Source organism: Rattus rattus, chromosome 5 (genome assembly GCF_011064425.1).
Source record: "Rattus rattus isolate New Zealand chromosome 5, Rrattus_CSIRO_v1, whole genome shotgun sequence".
Lineage (NCBI taxonomy): Eukaryota > Metazoa > Chordata > Mammalia > Rodentia > Muridae > Rattus > Rattus rattus.
Window position 1 is genome coordinate 137,856,836 of NC_046158.1, and position 19,600 is coordinate 137,876,435.

A 19,600-nucleotide genomic window follows, 5' to 3' on the forward strand; every position below is an offset into this window, starting at 1 on the left:
CGAGGCAGGGTGTTAAGTCCCCAGTTCCTCCCCCTCAGCCTTTTTGTCCAGTTGTTCAGTCCCCGCTGTTTCACCTTTCAGTTCTATTGCTGGTTCCCAGGAGGCCCCGGGGAACCTCTGGTTCTGCCGCTCCTGGGTGCTGCTTCCTCTGCTCCCTGGGTCCCACCGCCCGTTGCCTACTCTTGGTACAGTCCGCCCGCTTGTTTTCTGTATCTTGGCAACTGTTACCACCCCCATTTCCCAGAGGAGGAAGCCACAGCTCCCAGAGGCTTATGGGAAGGGACTAAGCCAAGGAGAAGCCTCAGGCCACCACCAGTCTCTAGCTTTATTCGTTCCGTTTGGTTTGGTTTTGAAATTGGGAAAGTTGCGGGAGCTGAGACCGCCCACACTAATAGCATGTTTTCTGTCTGGTGCAAATGTGTTTGGCCTGTCGATTGTTTATTTATTTATTTATTTATTTATTTATTTATTTATTTATTTTTTCGGAGCTGAGGACCGAACCCAGGGCCTTGCTAGGCAAGCGCTCTACCACTGAGCTAAATCCCCAACCCCTGTCGATTGGTTTTTAATCTTTCTTTTTCTTTTAGATTTAGAAAAAAAAAAGTGAATGGATATTTTGCCTGCATATATGCCTGTACTATTTGCATATAAAGCCCACATGGGTCGGAAGAGGACCTTGAATCTCCTGAAACTGGAGATTACAGATGGTCGTGAGCTGCCGTGCAGGTGCCGGGGGAATCGAAACTCAGGCCTCTGGAAGAACAACCAGCGTTCTTAACTGCTAAGCCATCTCAAGGTCAGCCCAGGCTGACCTTGAATTCACCATACTCTTTCACTACCGTCTAACTTCTGGAATTATAGGCATGTGTAACATGCTTAATTTATGTCTGCTTCTTTTTTGTGTCATTTCTGTTTTGGCTAGGGGCCAAGAAGTGTGTGCTCACACATACCTGCCTGTAGGCGGTGCTGGCTGAGTCAGCCCCACCTCAATATGGGGGTGTCTTGGAAGGGTGTGCCACAGGCCCTGCCACCTTCCTCCGACTCTCACCGTGATTCATTCTGTCCCAGAGGTAGCATTAGTAGCCGTGTGTGCCTGTCCATGACAGAGCCGTCCCTTCTCCCTGCTGCCCAGATGGAGGGGCTGGCTCTGCTGCCCCTGGCCTCACCCTGTCCCCGGATCCCACGAGCCCGCATCTCCAGGCAACCAGGGCGATGGGCCCACCTGGGCTGCAGGTACCGGTGTCAAGGGTGGTGGAGGGAGGATTGGATCTGTTATGTGTCGGGAACAGGTGTCACTTCAGTCTTCACAACAGTTCTGTGAGGCAAGAACACCTTTAGGCTGGTCCTGGTTCTTAGCGATTCTAAGTGATGCTGGGGACTAGCCTGGGCAAAATCCATTCTTGGATGGATAATTTACAGGTGTGACAGCTCCTGCCACACACATTTTGGCTTGAAGACACATTTGGCTGGAGGCTGGAGGTGGCCCTTCCCCAGGATGAGATTCAGGAAGCGGGGTTGGTCCTCTCAGATGGGGCGAGCTTAGGGATCTGGCTGGGAGTGGTACACATACACATAGATCTTTGTGCCACATAGCACATTCCTTGAGCGCCTGTGGGGGAAGTGTGGGGGCTCGGTCCTGTCAGTGGGAAATGGGCTCAAAAGGTGAAACCTGTCTGTCTGTCCACTTTGCCCCCGGTCAGTCTGTCAGATGGGTTGGCTCCCTGCTACTGCTGCTCAGAGATGTGAGGCAACAGTTACTATCTTTGAGACCTGGCTTCCTTTCCCAGCCTCTAAGGGCCCACATGTTACTTGGCTTACAGCCTTCCTCCATCTGCAATGCCACCATCGGGCACCTTCTACTCTTGGCCGTGACCTTCCCTTCCGTCCCCATGGCCTCTCCTGCCTGCCTCTGCCACTAACAGGGTGACATCAGTGATGGCCTCGTGCCCACTCAGATGATCCGGGCTCTCCCTCCTCTTGAGGGCCTGACCAATCACAGCCGTGTCTGTAAAGGCTCCTCCCATGCCCACCTCGCCAGAGCATAGTCACGAATTCTGGGGATCAAATGTGAACATTGAACGAGGGGCCCCCATTATTCTGTGTATCTATTATACATCCATTCTATCATTAGCCATCTATCTGTCCAACCCATCTGTCTGTCCATCCCTCTATCGACCTACCTACACTCTCTACCAACCTACCTAACAGCCTGACTACTAAGGTCGCTCTTCTTTCTCCCACCCCGGCCTTAATCTCCTGAGTCTGTTAATCCTGATCCAACTGTGAGAACGTCCGGCCGCTGAATGTGCTCGGCGATTATGGCTGGATGAACGAGTGAACGATCCTTTAAGAGTGAAATTTCATAGCATCCCCTTTGTTTACTTACAACAATACGAGAGCAACAAGAGCGGCGCGCTCGCTTTCAGAACGGCGGCTTTCCAGACAACAGGGTTATGTAAGCATCGTCTTCAGTTTTATTTGTATCGTCTTCGAGACGCCCTCTTATTACACGTAGCCTGAGCGTGCTTCGAATTTTCAGTCCTCCTGCATCAGCCTCCCCAGTGCTGAGGTCACCATGCCCAGCATGGTCATAGTTTTTTAAGTGTTTAAAGAAAATCCAGTAAAGGGGCCCAAAGAGATGGCTTAGTGGGTGAAGTGCTCGCTGTGCAAACATGAGGACCTCAGTTCAGATCCATGCAGGTAAAAGCCAGGAGCAGTGCTGTGCGCCTCTAACCCCAGAGCTGTGTAAAGTCAGGTGGATCCCAAACTCATCAGCCAGCCAGCCGGTCTGTCTGAAACTGGGAGCTGCAGACCCAGCAAGAGGCGCAGTCTTGAGAATATCAGGTGCAGGACGTGGAGGCAGAAACCTGATACAAAAGGCCACTTTTGGCCTGTGCACACCCAGGCACACACACCACACACATACACATACACATACACACACACATACACCCATACACACACATACACACCCATATACACAAACACACACATACACCCATATACACACATAGACACACACATACCACACACACTCATACACACACATACATACACCCATATGCACACACACACATACACCCATATATACACACAGACACACACACATCACACACACACACACATACACACACACATACACACACCCATATACACACATAGGCACACACACATACCACACACACACACCCATACACACTTACACACCCATATACACACACCGACACATACACACATACATACACACACACCCATATACACACATAGATATGCACATACCACACACACCCATATATACACATAGATACACACACATACCACACACACCCATATACACACATAGGCACACACCCATATACACACACAGACACATACACACATACACACACACAGACACACCACACACACACACACACTCATACACACAAATAAAACTGAAAAATAATAAATTACCACCGAAAACATGTCCTCCTGTGTGCAATATATGGATAGTTTTGTTCATCAAGGTGATATTAAGTATATGATCAGCGGGCATACAGTGAACTCCAACCATCGACGATGAGCAGCAGATTCTCTTTCTCTGTTGAGAATGGAGTTCATTGTCCCCCAACTGAAAACCACTTCCCGGGGATGGTTGTGGCTGCATCCCTCTAGGCTAGGCATTACATACCGTCCACAAGTCACCGCATCAAGTCTCCCAGCACCGAGACTATTCCTCTCACCAGGCATTCACTCAATCACTTATTTATCCAGAAAATTCCAGTGAGGCCACAACCACCTTCAGGTCACACTCTATCCAGCATGGCTCCCCTCATCTGTGTGTCTGAATGTGGCAGTCTAGGGCTGGCCCCTCAGATCTGTTAGGGAAATAGTCATTCGATGAATTAAATCTCACTGCTGGTGGGCAGGGAGGTGGAAGTCGAAACACGTAGTCTGGGAGGAAGACAAAAGGTTCGCATCGGCATGCGGCACAAGTCAGTGGTCCTTCTAGTAGGACTTTCCACAAAGTGAACAGGGCCAAGGCACAGAATCTTAAAAACCGTACAACATTACAACGTTGATCTTGGGAGGAGCCTTAAAGTCCCATCTATGAAGGTGGCTTTGGTAGGATCTCTTTCCACTCCTCCATAGAAATATATTTTGTTAGCTACCCCAAATCGCAAAGAAAGTTCCATTTCCCACGTGGAAACTAGCAAATATTTACACTTACTTACTTGTGTGTGTATGTGTGTGGGGGTTGTCAGAGGACAGTTTGCCATGAGCTGGCTCTCTCCTCCCACCCTGCGAGACCTAGAGATGGAACCCGGGTTGTCAGGTTTGGTGGCAAGCGTCTTTCCCGGCCGAGCCATCTCACTGGCCACAGCCATGTGGTGACTTTGCTCCTGGCAGCCACTCATCACGGTTGGTGAGCAGTGACTGAGCCAAGATGCTGTATAGCATCTGCTGATTCTTGCCTAGCTTTTGTGAGAGCATCAACGCTTCGAAATCAGGGCAACACAAGCTATCTGATAGCATAAGCCAGTGTATCTGAAGGACAGGCGGCCAGTGCCCTCTGGTAGAGAACTTCCGTAGTTTCATGGTGGGGACAGCATATGCTGTATGTCTGTGACTGTGGCTTCATTTCCCAAAAGCAGGATGCACTTCTGCAGTCCTAAAAGCAGTATCCACTTCTGTGGTCCTAGTTATCACATCATCCATTCATCCAGCTCTCTGTGAACCAAGGACGTGCTGAGTAATTTTGACCTCTTTGGGTACCAGTGTTTATTGACTTGTACCTACGACTGCCATGAGAAAGCAGTGTAAACTGTGAAAAAAAATTAGAAGCAAAATTCACCTGTCATTCCCACCTCCAACCCACAGGGACAGTCACCAAGAATGGTTTAGTGCACATCTTGTAGGATGTTATGCTTGGTAAATACACATAAATGTATATTTCTATGTAAAGGTATATGTAGAATGTCTATGTGATGGTTCGTGTTGTCATGGTGATGGGATCTGTTATTACTAGGAGATAAAACCCCATCACCACTATGAGGGATTGTTTAGATTCCATTCCTCTAACTAGGCATGCCTCAGAGGGGCTGTCTTGAGTAGGGATGAAGACCTACCCTCAAGGGAGGCAGGCACTATTCCCTAGAAAACATCAAGAAGAAACTTGGTCTTGGGCACATAATCTTTAACTCCAGCACTCGGGATGTAGAGGCAGGGAGATCTCTGTGAATTCAAAGCCAGTCTGGTCTCCATAGAGAGTTCCAGGTCAGTCAGAGTTACATAGTGAGACCCTGTCACAAAATAGATAGATAGATAGATAGATAGATAGATAGATAGATAGATAGATAGATAGACAGACAGATAGACAAAAATTTAAAAAAAGACACAGTATCCATCACTCCACTTCCTAGCCACAGATACAATGTAACAAAGTGCATATATAGATAGATAGGTAGATAGATAGATAGATAGACAGACAGACAGACAGACAAAAATTTTAAAGAAGACACAGTATCCACCACTCCACTTCTGGCCACAGATACAATGTAACCAAGTGCCAGAATGGACCACGTTCTCCCACCCCGAGCCAAAGGAAAGACTTCCATCCTTAAGTTGCTTTTTTTTTCCCCCAGAGCTGAGGATCGAACCCAGGGCCTTGCACTTGCTCTACCACTGAGCTAAATCCCCAACCCCTTTAAGTTGCTTTTGCCAGAGGTTTTACCACCATTGCAGGGAGCTCTTCATTACGTAGCTAAGACATTACAGATGATCCTTTCATGATCTGGCTGCATGTATTTGTGGACACACGTGCATGTAATCCCTGGTGTATGGTGCCGTCTACCAGTGAACAGCCTTTCTACCTGATGACAGGTCGACCGCCTCTCCACAGCTGCCTGGCTGCTCCTCTTGTGCCTTGTTTAGTGGCCTCCTCTGAGTGGAATTTGGGGTCCTTTTCCCTGGCTCTTGTTTTCCTTGGGGTGCTGTGGTAAGGTGTCCTGCGATGCTGTACCTTGGGAGATTTCTCCCTGTGACAAACTCCCTCCACAGGGATCACTGACCTTGAAATGTAAACTCTGAGGATATTGAAATATGTCTTGGCATTCTTGTTTTTAAACTTTTATTTCAGTAAGGGTCGTTTTTGTTTGTTTGTTTTTCTAATGCCATGTGCTATTTACCAGAGCACATGTGGACTGAAAGGAAAACTTTGTGTAGTCAGTTCTGTCTTTCCATGTTTATGTGGGTCCTGGGAATCAAACTTAAGTCGTGAGGCTCACACAGCCAGCTCCTCTACCCTCTGTACCATCTCCTTCCCTCATTTCCTGGTATTATTATTATTACTTTTTAAAGATTTATTTATTTATTATATATAAGTACACTGTAGCTGTCTCCAGACACACCAGAAGAGGGCATCGGATCTCTTTACAGATGGTCATGAGCCACCGTGTGGTTGCTAGGATTTGAACTCAGGACCTCTGGAAGAGCAGTCAGTGCTCTTAACCTCTGAGCCATCTCTCCAGTCCTTATTTTAAGGACAAGGTCTCGCTATGTAGCTGTGGGTATCCTGGAACTCACTCTGTAGACCTGCTCGCTTGCCTCTGCCTCTAGAATGCTAGGACTAAAGGCATTCTTGACATTAAGTTATTGTAATATTTAGTTTTTGTTAATTGAATCCAAATATACTTGCAGTGCATTCGTGTGTGTGTGTGCGTGTGTGCGTGTGTGTGCGTGCATGCATGCGTGTGTGTGCACGCTGCCTGTCTGTCTGTCTGTCTTTTGAGACAGTATTTTATGCCATCCAGGCTGACCTAAACTCAGAATGTAGGTGAAGACAACCTTGGATTGTAATCCTCCTGCCTCAGAGCACTGGGATTACAGGCGTGCACAGCAGTACACCATTTTGGCGGTGTTAGTGGTCTGATAGTGCTCTCAAGGCAAGCTTTCTACCAACTGAGCTGATCTCCAGCCCCATCTTTGCCCCTCTAAGATCGCTGCCCATAGGTTGAGCAGCTTTTCTCATACTCAGTCCCTGGCAGAGTTTCCAAACCGGAGCCAAGAGGCAGGAAGACTCATTTTGATCCTAGAGTGACTGTCAGATTCTCTCCATCAATTATAGCTAGGTAACCTGGCTGACGACACCCAAGTAGCTCATGAGCCAAATCACCCTTAACATCCTTAACTCATGCTTCAGTTACCTATGTCTGCAGATGCAAGATCAGAGTGACTCACAAGAGCACAGTGGGGGTGACAAGGTCAACCTGTATCTCTGTGCCTTCATCACTGGCCGGCCGTGGCCTCTGAGGGAGATGGCTCAACCCCTTGGAGCCTAATTTTCCTCGGCTTTAAATGGTTGCGAGCAGCAGTGCCTACATGGGCTCCCTGTGAGGGTAAAATGGAGTCTATGCTCGGCACAGCGACTGACGCAGTGAATGATGCACCTCAGCCATCAGCGGTCAAAGGGAGCATGCTTGGAGGCCTGTTGCCATGGGAACAGCAGATTCAGCGCCCATGGTTTCCTGCAACATTAGATAGTTTCCTTTAGAGTTCTGAATCCACACCCTCCTTCCGACAGCCCCTCTTCTCCAAGCCCACCCATTGATACTCAGATCTGTGCCACTCTGAGAGTAGCTGTCATTCACATGACCATCCTCGGGGATCTCCACTGTGGGACCCAGAGCTGGGCAGAGGCACCAAGGCTGTCGGCTGTAGGCTGGTCTGCAGGGTGCTGCCCACCAGTGCTCTGGGATTTTCCTCCCGCCTGCAGTGTGGACCCTGTTTACACACCTTTCCTCAGACACCCGTGACTCTGTCATCTCCTCAGCAGCTGCTCATGTGAGACTGGACTGCCTTTGCTGCGACTCACACTCACGCCAGGTCTGAGGATTTCCTCAGCTGTTTGTCATTCTGGTGGGCGAAATATCTCACCAGTTCGAACGTACGTTTTCCTGCCCATTGGGGGTTCTGCCTCCTTTCAAAGAGAGCACTGATGCCTCATTTCCAAAGTGAGCGGAATATATCAACTTTCCTAGCCTATTGATATTTTATTCTGGATTTCTGGAAACTCTTTCTAAATTAGATAAGGCACTGTCGTCTAGTTTTTTTATTGTATTTGTTTGTTTAGTGTGTGTGTGTGTGTATGCATTTGTGTGTGTGTATGTATTTTTTTGTGTGTGGTATATGCATGTGTATGTCGTGTGTGGTATATATGTGTGCATGCGTATACCTCTCTGAGGTGTGTGTGTGTGTGTGTGTGGTATATGCATGTGTATGTGTGTGGTATATGTGTGTGCATGAATATACCTCTCTGAGGTGTGTGTGTATGCATTTGTGTGAGTATATATGCATTTGTGTGTGTGGTATATGCATGTGTATGTGTGTGGTATATGTGTGTGCATGCGTACACCTCTCTGAGGTGTGTGTGTGTGTGTGTGTGTGTGTGTGTGTGTGTGTGTGTGTATGGTATGTGCCTGCCTGTGCATCTGGGTGTGGAGTTAGAGTTTCGCTTGAGGTTTTTCTTGTATCCCTCTCTGCCTTATTTTTTCTTTTAGCACAGTGTCTTTCACTAAATTAAGCTCACCGCTTTTGCTAGACTGAGAGCCTCTGAGCCTCTGGGATCCTCCCATCCCCAGCCAAGTATAAAGACACGCATTACCACACCTGGTTTTCTGGTCGGTGCTGGGGCTCCAAACTCAGGTCCTCAGGTTGCACTTTATCCGTCGAGCCACCTCCCAGCCCCGACAGTCTGCCTCTTAAGCCCTTGAATAGCCCAGGGAAGTGGTGAAAGGTAAGAATCCTACAATGAAGCAAGGTGAGAGCCAAGCCCTCAAGGTAAGCAGCCGGTGCTTTTCTTACCACAACACTGGTTTCCGGCTGCTTCATGGAGGGGGTGTTTTGGAAACAAGGATGGCCCTCGTAAGACCTAAGAGCCAGGAAGACCTTCAGTGTTGGTCATCTACAAGCACGCCACTGTTTGGAGAGAAAACCTACAAATCGTGGAGATTGTTTTTCTTCAAAAACAACAAACAAAAAACTGAGCATGGGTGGGGTTTGCGTGTGCATGTGTTTCCTGTGTGTAATTGCACATACGTGTTCATGTGTGAATGCCAGAAGTTAGCGTCAGGTGTCTTCCTCTCTTGGGTTCTACCGTGAACTGTTTGGCTAGCTTATCTGGTCAGCAAGTCTGGGGTCTGTCTTTCCATGTCCCCTGATCCAACGCTGGGGTTCCAGTGTGTATACCATTTGGGGCTTTTCCTGGGTTCTGGAGACCCAAACTCAGGTCCTCATGCTTGTACTGCAATCACGTTACTCACAGAACCACCTCCAGTTCCTCTCAGAGATTTTAAAAGTTCTCCTTAACCTCCTTCCCTAAAGATAGCCGTAAGCCCCAGAGCCCTGTGGGTTGGTCGGGCCATCAAGGTGACAACACATCAGGACACAGGGAAGACTTTGGTGGGATTTGGGTGTGGTGTCTGCTTCATGTGGTTAATACATCTTTCGCCTGGTGTTTCCAGAACATTTTCGCACGTAACCACTATGAAATACTAACGGATGGCATTTTATGTTTCACACATGGCATCTTCTGAATACTGGCACCTAGTTTTCATTCATGGTAACATCCGATGTGGTGCTGCTTTCTCGTCTGGAAGCTTCCGTGTGCACTGAGCGCTCACAGGGTTACAGTGAGGTAATGGGTTCCTGCTCCCAGGGTGTCCTGAACACACCTCCATGCCACGGGAGCTCCTTTTCCTTGTCACAAGGTATCCAACAAGAGCAGTTTAAGAAAAGAAGGTTCCATCTGGCTTCCTGTGTGAAGGAATAGAAGACATAGGCAGGGACAGATGAATGCTGTGTGTGTGTGTGTGTGTGTGTGTGTGTGTGTGTGTGCGTGTGCGCGTATATGCATATGTGTCTCTGTGTGTATTCATGTATGTGTGTGCATGTGCATTTGTGTGATATGTGTTTGTTGCATTGTATGTTGCATGTGTGCTGCATGTGTGTGAATGCGTGTGTATGCATGTGTTTGTTTCTGTGTGAATTCATGTGTGCACATATGCATTTGTGTGCATGTATGTTTGTTGCATTGTGTGTTGCATGTGTGCATGTGTGTTGCATGTGTGCATATGTGTGTGTATGTATGTGTCTCTTTGTGAACTCATGTATGTGTGTGCACATGTGCATTTGTGTGCATGTGTGTTTGTTGCATTGTGTGTTGCATGTGTGCATGTGTGTGTATGCATGTGTGTTTCTGTGTGAATTCATGTATGTGTGTGCGTGTGTGCATCTGTGTGCATGTGTTTGTTGTGTGTGTGTGTGTGTGTGTGCATTCATGCATGTGTGTCCAGGCCTTGTACAGGACAAGCAAACATTCTGCTCGAGCTATATCCTCAGCCCAGTGAGCCCATTATAATTCAAAGAATGAGTACACCGGTCAAGTCACACTTTGTTTTTAATTGTTTTGTCTTAAAAGGAAAGCTACTGCCTTAGAGGGCTTTGAGGAGCCTGGCAGGTGATACACGAACATCTGTAGCCTTTATAACCAGCCTCTCACTGCCCCTGTCCTCCCCGCATGCGTACGGCCTCACAGAGGGCAGTACAGCATTTCCGATGCACAGGTTGTGCTCTGCACAATAAGGTTCAGATTGTGTCATAAGGATGTGACGCCAAAGGTATGCCATTCATACCGTGGTCCTAGGCTGAGTCCTGACAGTGCATGGTGACATGCTCATGGAAGGGCATGCACCCCAGGTTCCCTGCCCCAGCCATGTGCGCATGGCTATGTCCTGAGATCACTATGGATGGCTACGTCTCCACTCTCAGAGGCTGATTCCTGCCCTTCTTTCAACTTGAGTCACCCATTAGTGTTGGCCATGGGAATCTGTGAAGTGTACGCACTGCTGGTGCCATGCGTGTGGCATCTGGGAATGTGTATGAGTGGGAAAATGTAGGCTCCTGCCCCTCTTGGCAAAGCGGTTTGACAGCTCAGCAGTAAACTGTATTAGTCAGCTGCATAACAAATGATCCCGAACTCAACCATCAGTCATTTCTAAAATCTACAATCATCTGTTCTTGTTCAAGTGTCCCAGTTTGGTTGAGGTTAGCTAAGCTAACCTGGGCTCCACAGGGCTTGCCCCGAAGAATAATAATAAAAAAATGATAGGGTGGAAATTGACCGAGACAGAGCTTCACACCACACATCCACACACGACCGTGTACACACACACTGTACACATACACAGCACGTATATGCATACATACCACACATCAAGAGCCTTTGAGCCTGAAACCTGGTATTTGGTTCTGGATCTGTCTGTCCGTTGCTTGCTGGGATAGCCTGTTGTGCTCCCAGCATTCCCTATTGGGATCTGTCTCAGTTCATACGCCCCAGCTTAGCATTGCATAATTGCATAACAACAATTATGAGACAGGAGGAGGCTCCCAAACCAACCAGCAGCCCTGTGCCTGGTGTGAGGTGTGACAGGCACAGGGATTTCAGCTGACAGAGCCAAGATGGGCCTGTGTGGGAGGGTGGCATTCTCTCTCCATCCAGGTGCTATATCCAGCCAATAACAGAGAAGCCACACCTAGCAGCTAAGGTGCACAGGGGACTTGCCTTGCTGGAGATTACAGTCTATGGGGTCAGAATGCCTGGGCTGCCCTGGCTTGGCAGGAAACCTTGGATGAACTACCCTCCTGTTCTGCACCTCTACTTTCTCATCTGCAAAATGGGATAATAGCAACGGGAAGTAGTAAGGACTGACTGAATTGACCCAGGTGAGTGGGGAGCATCCCCATTCACAATGCTGAGTGATTGTTCCCTGGGCAACATTTGGTACATTCTGGTTGTCAACAACAGAGGGATGCTCTCAGTGTCCAGTTGGGCAGAGGCTGGAGATGCTGTTAAACAATCCTAATGCAAGGGATGGCCCTCATTACAAACAAGTGATCCGCCAGGGTCAGGTTGGGAACCACACTGTGGGGTTCAGAGCAGAGCCTCGCACAGGCAAATGCTAATGTCAGTTCGCTGGGGGGCTGTGTTAGGGTCAGCTGCCATTATAGCCACATCAGCTACATCTGTGACAAGAGCCTGTTCCTTATGCCAATGTCCTCTAACATTTATGGCAAGGACAATGGCACTGTTGCTGTGACTGTTTCTGTGGCGTACAGGCTCACACTCCCCGTGTGCCAGGCTGAGCCACCTGTCCTGCTCCAGGCTTACTGGCTTCTCGCAAGGAACCCGGCCACACCTCTACCAAGTCCTGTTTCACCGGGTTGTGCCACATTCCTGGCCCCTGGGTCATATTGACCTTGGCCCCTGAGGAGTTTCTCTCTCCCTTCCCTGAGCTCCTTTTGTGTGTTTCCAAAGCTCCACACTGCTCTTCAGCTGAGGCCTTTGCTCCTGTCAGCTGGAAAGAACGGAGCACAAAAGAGCTGCATTTTTAAAAAATATTTCTTTATTTATTATATATGAGTACACTGTAGCTGTCTTCAGACACACCGGAAGAGGGCATCTGATCCCATTGCAGATGGTTGGGAGCCACCATGTGGTTTCTGGGAATTGAACTCAGGACCTCTGGAAGAGCAGTCAGTGCTCTTAACCACTGAGCCATCTCTCCGGCCCCCAAGACATTTCCATGCTGCATTTTACAGTTACAAAAACCAGACCAGAGAGTAAAAACATATCCACCGTCACATAGAGAATTGGTGAGGTTGGACCACTACTAAGGACTTCTAGGGCCCCTTGCCTCAACCCTGGGACATTGGAGAAAAAGAAGGTGACATTGGGAACTCAGAGAGGAGCAGCTTTGCTGTGAGGCAGCCAATGCACTCAGATCCCCTCGTCGATACCCACGGCCCCAAAACCATCCAGTGCAGGTATTAAGACCCAGGGGGATATCCCAGTAGATAAAGTACTTGGCACACAAGGAGACCCTGAGTTCAATCCCCAACACCCAGCCCCGATTCAGCCTGCATCTGTAATGGAGCACTCTGCAGACAGAGCCAGGGGGGGAACCCTGAGGCTCAGTGAGCAACCAACCTAGCTGGGTCAGTGAGCTTCAGGCTCAATGGATGACCCTGTTTCAAACAAGAAGGTGGAATCTAGGCATGGTGGTGGTGGTGCACACCTTTAATCCAGGACTCAGGAGGCAGAGGCAGGCAGATCTCTGAGTTCAAATACACAGAGATAGCCTGTCACAAAACGCCATAATAGTAATAGTAATAGTAATAATAATAATAATAATAATAATAATAATAATAATAAATGATAAGGTGGAAATTGACTGAGACAGAGCTCCACACCACACATCCACACACGATCATGTACACATACACTGTACACACACACAGCACATACATACCACACATCAAGAGCTTTTGAACCTGAAACTTGGTATTTGGTTCTGGGTCTGTTGGTCCATTGCTTACTGGATAAGTCTAGTGGCTCCCCTTGTCTCTCTGGTACTATTTCCTTGTCTGTACATTAATTGTATCCCCGTACAGGGGACTGATATATCAACTTGAAATTTGGCTGGGTCTACTGTTGGGCATGTACGCATGCGCAGTTGTGTTTAAACCCGGACTAGGAGCCGGAAGTAGCCATGCTTTGCATGCCTGTACACTCCACGCAGCAACAAGGCACTGGCATCAAACCAAGGCTTGTTGGGAAGTTCCAAGCAAGTTCCGTGATTGGAAGTTCCGTTCTTGCTAAAAGGGGACTCATGGCCACACAGCATAGTGTGACCTCAGGAACTGCTTCCCCTTGCGCTCTCTGAACTCCCCAGAAAATTCACCATGGGATGACTGTTCCACTCTCACCGCTCAGCTAGCGAAAGGTGGCACCGAGGCTGGCCCTTGTTTGGGCTTAGTCGCTCTAGTTTTCAAAGTGTCAGGAAAACACACGAATGCATGTGGGGAATTTTCCAATGCTACGAGAGGCAGCTAAGAGCAGAGCTATGTGCCAGCAGGAGATGCAAAATCTTCCTCCAGGCCCCGAAACACTCATCCTTCCGTCCACTTGAGTGCGTTTAGGGGTGGAGCAGTCGACAGCTCTAGATGGAGCTCAGTGATAGGGGGAGGCACAGCCAGAGGCCTGGGCTGAGGTACAGGTAGGACAAGCTATGTGTAAAAGAGAGTGTAAAGGTCTTTATGCAGGAATGATTGAAATTCCAAGATGGTGGAGCTGGAGGTGAGGTTCCTTAGGGCTCCTGCACAGGGCCCTGGGTTTGATCCTCAGCACCACGGAAAGCTCGGTGTGGTGGCGCACACCTGTAATTCCCACACCCCAGAAGACCGGGATCATTCTTTACTACGCTATGAATTTGAAGCCAATCTACGCTACGTGAGACCCTTGCTAAAATAAAATAACATCCCGGTATGACGTCAGCAGAACATGAAGCCAGGAGTAAAAATTTCCTGTGCATACTCTCCCTGGGTGGGGTGTATGGTCATACATCCATGGAGCTGACCGTGAGTTCCAGATCTTACCTCTATAATTTAGGAAGATGAGCTGTAGTAGTCGAAACGCCGTGACTGCAGCGCCAGGTGCATAGTGGGAAATGGCTAGACAAGAGGCCCGCCCATCCCACCAGGTTCACGGTTTTCTATCTGTGCTTGTTCCCTTGGGTGGTTGCTGGGTTTGGATTTGGCTATTCCCATGCAGTTACAGGCATGAAAATTCCCATCGTAAGTTCTTTCCGAAAGTGTTCCCCCTTCCTGGAATGCATCCTAATCTAAAAGTGAATTGAGATCATTGTCTTTGTTAACGCTCATCCAACTTTGCCCATACCCTGCCCTGCCCCTTCCGTGTGTGTGTGTGTGTGTGTGTGTGTGTGTGTGTGTGTGTGTGTGTGTGTGTGTCTGTTTTGTGCTGGGGACTGAACCTACAGCCTTTTCCATGTAAATTTGTTAATTTGTAAATTTGTTGTAAAATTATATAAAAAGGTTTTCTTTTATCCCCCACCAGATCTGGCACCACAGTGCCCCAAGATATCTGGTAGACATCTTGCCAGAAACACACATCCCAACTCCGTGGCGGCCCAGTGTCTCTGCCGCCACACGCTCTCCCAAAATCAAATCGCCACAAGAAAGAACACACAACACAATAACCTCTGGTCCAATTGATAAGATATAATTGCCCACCTAAACATACAAAGCCCTGTACACATCCATCCTTTAAGAACATTCATAACAACAATTTGTGCATAACAGCAATTTTGCACATTGTGTAAAGGTACAGCGTGGAATCTTAATGTCAGCCTCCATGTTCTCTCACAGCTTCTCTTCCGGTCTTCTCCAGTCTCTCGTCCTTTCTGTTCCAGTCTCCTTCTCTTCCCTCAAACTTTTCTCCCGCCCATCCTTCCTTCTCGTCCAATGACAGGCCTCAGTCTATCTGCCTCACCTGTATGACATCATCCCACATTTACATGCCAAGCAAGCGCTCTACGAATGAGCTACATCCCCAGCCAACCTTCCTTCCACTTTTAACCTTTGCCGTTTTATAGTACAAGCCTGTTTGCTCGTTTTTACTTGTGTGGGGATGTGTCTCTGCAGAGTGTGTGTGTGGAGGTCAGAGGTTGACACAGTGGGTGTCTGCCTTGGTTGCTCTCTACCGTATAAAAGGAGGCAGGGTCTTGTCTAGTTAGCCAGCTTGCCCCTGGGGACCCACTGTCTCTGCCTTCTGAGTACCAGGGTTACAGACCCAGCACCGAGGTGGATATCAAGCATCTGATCTCAGGTCCTCTTCCTGTGTGGCCAGAGCTCTCCTGCCTTTGTAAAGCAGCGTCTTCATGAAGTTTTTTTAAATTGAGCATTTAGAGATTTGGGGCTTTTGTTTTGTTTTTGTTTTGGTTTGGTTTTTTAAATCTGGGCAGTTCAAAGCTTGAAGACATTTACTGTTTTCATTAGAGGGACCAGAGAAATAGAGGGATCTTGCCTGGTTATCAATACTAAGCTCAAACAGTTATAGACTTTTCTAGATATACTCACTTCTCATTTGAGGAACCTGGAGGTATCGTCCCTCCTCACCTGACAGGGCTGGTTAATGGTGCAACAGCTAGTGGGTGTCAGGGCCAGTATTTGGGGCACTTTAGTACCAAGGTGTTGAAGCCTCTGGCTCTGATGGGAGCAGAGAAACAGCAACCCAAGCTTATTTGTAGTCCTGGACTGTCATTCATTGGGACCAGGAGCCTGACTGTCTCATTCTGGAGTCATCTGACTGCACAACGTGCAGATCCATTCCGTGTTATGTAGACGGACAAGGAGGGTCAAGAAAGGGATGCAGGAGTTCCCAAACTGCACAGTTTGGGTCATGACAGTCTGGGACTGGGACCCTTACTCCCACCCCTTGTGACTGCAGACACCAGTCCCTCTGTGATTCTAGCTCTTATTAAGTTGACGGTTGAGGTTGACTGTCACACAAAACAAGGACTGCTGGCCATGCTAAGGGAGCACTCCGGCCCTTTAGCTGTCTTTGGCATTAGCAGCATTGCCTGTGACCAAAGATTCTGAAAACGTCGCGGGTCAATTTGCTAAGAGCCAGCGTCTAGTATCTGGGGTCGTACTAACTTCAGGAGGGACCCAGGCCTGGCCTAGAAAGATCTGAGCTGCCCTGACCACCCCCTCCTTTTACTTGCACAGCCCTGGCCTTTCTACAGGCCCCACAAATCTGCCACGGTATCCTCTGAAGCCACGCCCTGCTGACTGTGCCCACTCCCGGCTGTCCTGGGCAGAGAGCTTGTCTATGGACGGCTTCTGGACAGGGGTGGAACGGATCCAACAGAGGGGTGAAATGAAGAAGGAAGACTGTGGTGGAAGCAGAAGCCAGCTCCTAGAAGGTGAGGCTAGCTGGACCTGCAAGCTGGATGTTCAGGCCTTGTTCCAAGGGAAGCATCGTGTCAGGGCCCAGGCACGAGCTAGAGCACAGGGGAGTTCTTTTTGCTTGGACTGTTGCAGCAGTCTCTCCACTGAGCTCCCTGCCATCTGTTTTCTGCTGCACTGTCAAAAGGGATTACCCTATAAGGTCCATCGGTTTGTCTCCATTTGATGAACTAATTCAGGAAATACCTACTGAGTGTCTCTTGTCTGCCAGGCCGAGTGTTTAGACTCTGGGATACAATGGAGAATCCAGCCTATGAGGACCTGACATTCTACAGATTTTAAGCACCCTGTACAGTTCTCTTAACTCCCTCTGTCTCTCAGGGTACCAGCAGTCTTGTGTCCCCGTGGTGACCGCACCAAAGCCATTGTTAACATGTCTCACTCTTCTGGGGGTGACAGGGCTCAGCTGGATCTTCTTCAGTGACAAGCCCAAGGTCATCTGGCTCAGTCATCTCAAAGGACTTCTTACCTACGTGCCTGGGAGCAAGTGTGACCTCCCACACTTGTGACCTTGGTCTAGACTGCCTCCACGTGGCCTCTCTGTGTGGCCCAGGCCTCCTCACAACATGACATCTGGGTTTAGAGAGTAAAACCTGAGGAAGAGCCACAGTGGAGGCTCCCAGCCAGCCTTGGGGGACAGCCACCATTGCTCTGTGCTTCCTATCATCCTACATGCACCCACAGTCTAGGGGAGAGGACCCTATCCCTTGGTGGGATGACATTTCCCCTAGCCCACGAGCTTTCCCAGAACTGGCCTGGGGCCTGTCTCTGCCTCATCCTCCAGTCTGTCACTCCACCACGCTCTTCTCCCCCAAGGCCTCCTTGCCGTTTCTGACCGTGAAAGCATACCCCTGCCTTTGTCCTCGCTGCCTCCTCTTTCTAGAATATTCTTTGTTCAGGCACCATACAAGATGATCTGCCTTTAGCCATTAGCCGAGCTCAGAAAGCGCTTCCTTGCTTCCCTCTCTACGGCAGTACTCTGACAACCCCAGGACTCCTGGCCCATGCTGTTCACTGCTGTAGCAATTCTCATGCCTTGACAGTACCATAGCAGTGGCTCATTCCCGGCCACCATGCACTTTCCATAAGGCCAGGGCATCCTCAGCCCCTCCCACGTCACCTGCGTGCTGGCATCTGGAACAGCTGGCCACATTCCCAATGCCCCATCCTTCCTCGTTTGGCAAGTGAGGGAGCGAGGAGGGTGTGATGGTGCTGCCCACATGGAAACCCTCTGACTTGGCCTACGCTTCATGGGCCTCGGTTGGTCAAATCGGGCATTTGAGATTTTCAGGCCTTTACAGGCTGCTGCTGATTTCTTGGTGCAGGGCCTCCAAGATATGCAAATCGCGGGTGAGGCCAGAGGTGGATACAGGAGATGGGCTTGCCTGCCTTGCTCTACAGCCAGCAAGCGCATCCAAAACCCAACATGGGCTGGGATGAGAAGGCTGGAGCCTCTTCAGACAGCAAAATAAACAGAGAAGTTGTGTAGACTCGGGACAGATGGAGCTAAGAGCATATGTAGTCCATGACCATCGTCCTATTTTAGTTAGTGTAGGAATGAGGGCTTTCTTTCTTTCTTTAAAAATATTTATTTAATTATTTTATATTTATATTATTATATGACATAATATATTAATAATATAGATATAAAATATTTACATTGATTATTTTGAGTATATTGTTGCTGTCTTCAGACACACCAGAAGAGGGCATCAGATCCCATTACAGATGGTTGTGAGCCACCATGTGGGTACCGGGAATTGAACTCAGGACCTCTGGAAGAGCAGTCTTAACCACTGAGCCACCTCTCCAGCCCAGGAATGATGGGCTTCATTGTACTGGTGTTTGTACACGCACATCATTCTGCTTTTCTCATAGCCAGCTGATGCTTTCTCCTGTCCCTGCTCCTGCTGGTCCTTTCTGTGGTTCATCTTCCTCTTAACTCCTCCCTGTGGCAGGTGATGGCAAATACTCCTCTCACAGGGATGCTGCTCCTTTACAACAGCCTTGAGGTAGTCCCTTCTGTTTACCGATCTTGTCTTGTCAGTAGGTGGACCTGGGAGAAGGGAGCCCCCAATAAGACAGAGTAAAGTCTCATAGCCAGCTTTATTCAGAGCGTCAGACAAGGTATACTCTGAGGGTTAAGAAGAGTCACGTGAGGAAAGCGTCCAACCACAAGGACAAGCTGCATGTGGGGAAACCATGTTTTCCCGTAGGAGCGTCTGGACAAATGACAATAGCTAATCGTGATGAATAATCTGACGAGAGCTCACTCCTATCCACTATACCTGGGAGAGGCGGGAAAGCACATCCTTCCCCAAAAAACCCTCCATGGCTTGAAGAAACTGAGACCACAGCACTCTGGCCTTGTTATCTTGGGGTTTTCTCACTAGCACACAGAATTCTCCTCTCACAATCCCATTCTTAGACTGAAAAGCTCTGCTGGGTCTGCCTTCCTTTGAGTTGGTACCCAGGAAGGCTTGACTTCCTGTTTTCTCCCTTTCTGTCTGTTTCTTCCCAGCGCAGCCCAGAGCCTAGGCTTCCGCTGGGAGGAGTTGGTGTTTACCATTCATTCTCTAAAGCTCTCCACCTACCAGTGCCTGCTGGTCCTCTCAGGCTGACCTTTGTGCCAGTTTAGCTCAAACAGCATGGCACTCTCTCTCTCTGTCTCTGTCTCTCTCTGTGTCTGTCTCTCTCTGTCACTCTCTCTCTGTCTCTCTTTCTGTCTCTCTCTGTT

The 19,600-nt window shown here is 48.7% G+C and overlaps 1 protein-coding gene across 1 annotated transcript in view; it reads left to right on the top strand.

Annotated features, from left to right (window-relative positions):
• Window positions 1-1,099: 1,099 nt before the first annotated feature.
• The window catches only part of Arhgap40 (Rho GTPase activating protein 40), a 39,191-nt gene continuing 20,690 nt past the window's right edge, over window positions 1,100-19,600 (top strand). Inside the window, exons 1-2 of the mRNA XM_032902441.1 lie at window positions 1,100-1,233; window positions 16,624-16,820. Of these exons, the coding sequence (XP_032758332.1) occupies window positions 1,100-1,233; window positions 16,624-16,820 (331 nt within the window). The remainder of the gene's footprint in view (window positions 1,234-16,623; window positions 16,821-19,600) is intronic.